The sequence below is a fragment of the Pyrus communis genome, chromosome 16 (genome assembly GCF_041283825.1).
Source record: "Pyrus communis isolate YQ-2024b chromosome 16, ASM4128382v1, whole genome shotgun sequence".
In the NCBI taxonomy this organism is placed as follows: Eukaryota; Viridiplantae; Streptophyta; class Magnoliopsida; order Rosales; family Rosaceae; genus Pyrus; species Pyrus communis.
This window is the reverse complement of record NC_142580.1, coordinates 14,979,831-14,985,039: the sequence shown is the minus strand read 5'-3', so window position 1 is coordinate 14,985,039 and position 5,209 is coordinate 14,979,831. Positions and strand designations below refer to the sequence as shown.

The 5,209-nt window shown below is 36.2% G+C and overlaps 2 protein-coding genes across 2 annotated transcripts; one reads left to right on the top strand and one right to left on the bottom strand.

Annotated features, from left to right (window-relative positions):
• Positions 1-1,813: 1,813 nt before the first annotated feature.
• LOC148690034 (uncharacterized) lies at positions 1,814-4,401 on the top strand. The gene has a single exon (XM_088688379.1). The coding sequence runs from the start codon at positions 1,944-1,946 to the stop codon at positions 2,616-2,618; it is 675 nt and encodes a 224-aa protein (XP_088544505.1). The 5' UTR covers positions 1,814-1,943; the 3' UTR covers positions 2,619-4,401.
• Positions 3,892-5,000, bottom strand: LOC148690033 (pre-mRNA-splicing factor SLU7-like). The gene is made up of 4 exons (XM_088688380.1): positions 4,877-5,000; positions 4,516-4,619; positions 4,281-4,349; positions 3,892-4,162 (listed from the first exon to the last, which is right to left on the bottom strand). The coding sequence occupies exons 1-4, from the start codon at positions 4,983-4,985 to the stop codon at positions 4,085-4,087; spliced, it is 360 nt and encodes a 119-aa protein (XP_088544506.1). The 5' UTR covers positions 4,986-5,000; the 3' UTR covers positions 3,892-4,084.
• Between the last annotated feature and the right edge of the window lie 209 nt (positions 5,001-5,209).

The window sequence follows — 5,209 nt, the reverse complement described above, 5'->3', positions numbered from 1 at the left end:
TGGCCCTCTGGACCATTCGGTTGGAGATGGCCTTACATGGTTGCATTTTGGCACTCAGGGCCTACGTTTTCTCCTTTGCAAGTGGGCTAAGATATGGCACATTTCCACTCAAAATTTTCACAACCTTGGTCATTAGAAGGGAGTAGGATTCTCTTCCTTTTTTTTTTCCCTCCACTTCCCTGCTCTCCTATTTGAACGGTCATGATTAAATCACGTCAACATCTTATATTAATTTTTTATAGAAAAAGAAAGACAAAATAGAGAATGTGAGAGGAGAAGATAGAAGGGGATGGAAAGAGAAGGGGAGAGAATCCTAGTCCCATTAGTAGATCTATATAACGTATTAAAATTTTATTCAGATTTCTGTGTCTGAAGTAGATGTTTTCGAAGATCTGCACTATTATTGTAAATCATGCAGTCCTTATTAGTTCATATTATGGGTTCACTCACACAACTTAAACGGTTCCGATCTCTTTTTCTCTCTCTTCAACTCCCTAAATCTCCAGATTATTGAGCTCAACACGCAAAGATTCGAAGAGAATCTCGACTCCTATACACCCACCCCAAAACTCAAAACACTAACATTCTTGACCTCAAAATACATGCATTGGAGATGGTCTATGGAAGGGCACCACCATCAAGTTTAATTATGATAAATGGTACTAATGGAGAAGGCACAATATTTGTCAAATTTCATCTAGAGAAGCCGCTGCTCTAGCAAATTTCGTAATCAACCTATTTAATTTATGAAGCAAGTAGATGAATTGATTCATATATACATCTTCATGAGGAGAAACCCTATTTAATTTATATCTCAGTTACAAACACTGATTATGCCTATTGTGAGACAAAGATGACCACTAGTGCTTGAAGTCAAAATTATAGTTTTTATCACTTGATGTGAACCACACATAGTCGGTGTTTGAAACTAAAAACAGTTTGTCTTCTCGTTAAGACATGAACATCAATTGACCTACCCAATCAGAACTCATGCAAACAATTATTCTACCATTCTTTTCTTGGCTATATATATGCATTTACTTAATACATTCACCGTCTAACGATTATATTTTATAGGTGCATATTAGATGATAAATGTACGTACCATAGTCAATCTCTTTTTTGACCAAACGTAAATAGAATGATGTCTTTACTAATTATTACATATTATGTCATGATAAACGTGATACACACAAGCAAATCACAAAGATATTTTTTTTACCAAATCAGTTCCCAAATCACCTCCTGATTTATATAAATCAGTCTTCATTTACATAGCCAAATCAATAGGATTCGTTTTCCTTTTATGTTTTCTTTGTACAAAAAGTCGATCACCAAGCTTGAAATTATTTATAATAATCACTGATGTTCAATTGAAACCACAACTAATCAAGAACAATTACCCATAATTCTATGCTTCTCTTGCCTTCTCTACATTATCTTTCATGTATTTACTCATATAACTAGTACAAGAGTAGGAAAACCTGTAGAAAATAGTCAGATCACACAATTTCAGCCCACAAAACAACGAACACAACGTGACATGCTGGAAACCCCACCACACACTACATATACAACTCAAAAAGTTTCAAATGCTAAAAACATGAATTATTTCTTTGGTTGGTCTTCTTCTCTCACCAAACTTAGGACCCAAGATTGCTCCAAGCTGGGGCCTCCAAGCTTTGCCGAAAGTTGAACCAACTCATCATTCATTTCTTTATTGCTAATTTGCCATTCTTATTCCAAAGTCGAATTTTTCTGAATTGGCTGGCTACCTATGACTAGAATGGCATTTCCCGAAATTTAGTCAAAAAACGGGAGCATTTAGAAGCGCAAAACAGAAAAAGTAAGGTATCAAAAGCTTCTTCCATACGAGCCATCATATAGATCATACCCTCATTTGCCTTATCGTTGCAGCAAAGTTTTTGTGGAGAAAGGAAACAATGATTTCGTTACGATCCAATACTTCTAGGTCATGCCGGACGCTGGCAAAGAAGTTTGGATGCGCGAAGAGGACGTGGAGGAGCTTCACCGATAAAGTACAATCAAAACTCCACAAACTCAACATCCCCAGAGCAATCAAAACCACTGCCAGACACCTCCGTGCCTTGCAGACCAAGTTTCATTTTCTTATCCCATCCAAACTCCGCGCTCTCACCAAACCTTCCTCTACCTTCCCTAGTAACCGATACTATAACCATCACTACGACACCTTTGACTCCCACGTCGGTTATGCGCTGGGAAGATCTGGCTACCAGTACCACAACAAGCTCCATCATAATAAGAATACGGAAGCCATACACATAGACGAGCTCTTTGAAGAGCCTGCCGCTGTCTGTGTGGACGCCAAGAAGGATCGACATTTTGGTGAGCAAGCAGAAACAAGCAAAGTGAAACAAGCGGTTGACGAGGAGGATGATGGGAAGGTTGTGAAAAGAGATAAGAAGAGTTTGTACAGCGTTGAAGATGCGTGGCAAGCAGTGGTTGCTAAGTCACCTCAGCTGCGGGTAGTGGATGAAAGAGCGGAGGAGTTCATCCACAAGTTTAGGCAAGACATGAAGCTTCAGAAGGAGAAATCCCTTCTTGAGTTCCAGGAGATGTTGGCTCGCAGTTCATAAATCAAAATAATTTATTTTAACTTTTGGTCGTTTTGTTTTTTTTTTTTTTTTGTTTCCAATACAAAATATGGGAGTGATTGAACAAGCTTTAAGATTTGCTAGTTTTTTGTTTTCAGGGTGAAGAGATTTACGAATGAAGTGATTTCTGCAGAAAGTGCGGTGATGTATACAAACAATTTAGGTTTTCTTCCTTTCAATTATTTTTTTTTTATAATATTTTCTGTGGAATATGTACATGGAAATGCTTTATTGTGGATTGGTGAATTGGTCGAGAATATAAGATTAAAGATTATTGTTTTTGGATCTGAAATAATCAAAAGTTTAGTTGTGATCTATTTTACATTACTTGATCGTTACTTTGGACCTCTTCACCCTTGTGAGGTATAGTTGTAATCTATATATAAAGTCCTAATGTTTGGACTAAAGCAATCTTATAATTTTAGAGAGGTTATCACTAAGTGAGCTAGATTTTTTATTTTATTTTTTAAAATAGTTACTCTTAATGAAAATTGCTTGAATACAAAGAACTAGAAGTGGAGCACATCAATTTTCAAGATTTAACATTGGAAAAAAACATACTCAGTCTTAAAATCTAGTGCTTGTGTGTATGTAGTACTCTCTTTAATGCTTTTCTGTAAACATGTTTGAAAAGCTCACCAGGAAAATGTCCATGCTTACGATGCATTATGTACTCACAATCTCAAAAGCGTGGTACCATCTCTATAAAGTAAAACATTGTTCCAAACAATTTCCAAACATTTATAGCAAAATATTTTAGTTCATCTTAGACTTTTATTTGTGACATTACATATTTTTGTAGTTATTGACAATTATTACTACGATATAGAGGCGAGTTTCCTTAATATGGGACCTAGAATAATTATAACTTATTACAATGCAGAATTTATTCCTATACATAATTGGCCTCAAGTTGAGACCGAAAATTTTTACGACTATAAAGAGGTTATTCCTTATCAAGTATTACCATAAAGAGGTTCTACTGTATTTGTATGGTTTTTGTTAGGTACACGATTTCTCACCTCCGTTTTCCCCTTTTATACTCCTCCCTTTGTTTTTGTCCCTTGGTTCTGCTTTGATTTATTAAATACAAGAGCTAGAATAAAAGAGAGTCGTGTAGAGGGAGAGCATTTCTCTTTTTTATACAAGCAAATATTGACGGAGGACGGAAACCGTACATAACCTCGGATGCTACAAGGCCCCTCCACATATTTGTATGCTAGTATCCCAATTTCCACAATCCATGGAGAAGGAGTAGAGTTGAATCCAATTGTCCTCTTTCTAATATGATTTCATTGTTCTACAGATGTGCACAAAAATAACAAGATCCAAAGAGCTCAGACAACTGCAGGTTTTCTGCAAATGTTTCTCGGAGCCTAATCGACGACATGCTAATTAAGATTTCGAAGCTTACAGTATCCAGATTAAAGGCAAATACAGTTGACTCTTTAGTGCAGGAAATCTTTCATGGGATCGTCATGGTGAATCTTTTTCATTCGATATGCCTCCATCTCCTCGGGAGTAACCTACAAAATGCATGACACGGTGTAAAAAAATTTATCCAGGAAGCACAGTACTCGAGCAACATCATACAAGGAAAAGAAAGGTAAACACAACTGGAACATAATGGGTATTTATTTATACCTCATCGTCCCACTTAACATTATATTTGCGCTTTCTTTCATCCTTTTCTTCCGTCTTTCTCTCATCCTCCTGGGAAAAGCAACACACATGAACAATCAATCAATAAAGTTTGGAAACACAATGGCTAGTATAGTGGCGATGTGAGTTGAGTATTATAAAGTTTATCTTAAATTAAATATATAAAGTGACATTAAAAGTAGTAAATTGAAAATGAAAATGAATCCCACAAGATCACCTTCTTAAGAGCATCATCAAGTTTTTTCTGGTCAAGGACCAAGTCGTCGGGTATATCAGTTCCCCAGGTAGCAACCCTTATTTCTTCTGTTGGAGCAGGCGTCTCTGCAAAAAATTTGAAGAATCAGAATGTGATAAGAAGTTCAAAGTATAACAAAGTAACAAGACATATCCACATGTACGAAGGTAAAACAAATAAGAATCTGGAAACACGATCGTAATCACAATAAACGAAATGATGATATCAACCACAATAAACGATATTACTTAATAATATGGATAAAGCATTCTCCATCAACAATAAAAACAGTGTTCTCAAACATTAAAATAAATAAACAAAAACATACGTGAAAGATACAAACCTTCAGAGGCTACTTTGCGGGCAATGTTCACATTCATTAGGTCTGCAGCTGCCTCGGCAGCCTCAACTCCAGCTACACTAGTGCTGGAAAGAGAAGAGGAGAGAATCATAGTCCCATTAGTAGATCTATATAACGTATTAAAATTTTATTCAGATTTTTGTGTCTGAAGTAGATGTATTCGAAGATCTGCACTATTATTGTAAATCATGCAGTCCTTATTAGTTCATATTACGGGTTCACTCACACAACTTAAACGGTTCCAATCTCTTTTTCTCTCTCTTCAACTCCCTAGATCTCCAGATTATTGAGCTCAACACGCAAAGATTCGAAGAG

Excerpts from the sequence above, each read along its gene's own strand:
- LOC148690034 (XM_088688379.1), top strand. The coding sequence starts at position 1,944 with ATGATTTCGTTACGATCCAATACTTCTAGGTCATGCCGGACGCTGGCA.
- LOC148690033 (XM_088688380.1), bottom strand. The coding sequence starts at position 4,985 with ATGATTCTCTCCTCTTCTCTTTCCAGCACTAGTGTAGCTGGAGTTGAG. Across the intron at positions 4,620-4,876 it reads CCGCAAAGTAGCCTCTGAAG|AGACGCCTGCTCCAACAGAA; the intron begins GTTTGTATCTTT and ends AATTTTTTGCAG. Across the intron at positions 4,163-4,280 it reads ATGTTAAGTGGGACGATGAG|GTTACTCCCGAGGAGATGGA; the intron begins GTATAAATAAAT and ends TGCATTTTGTAG.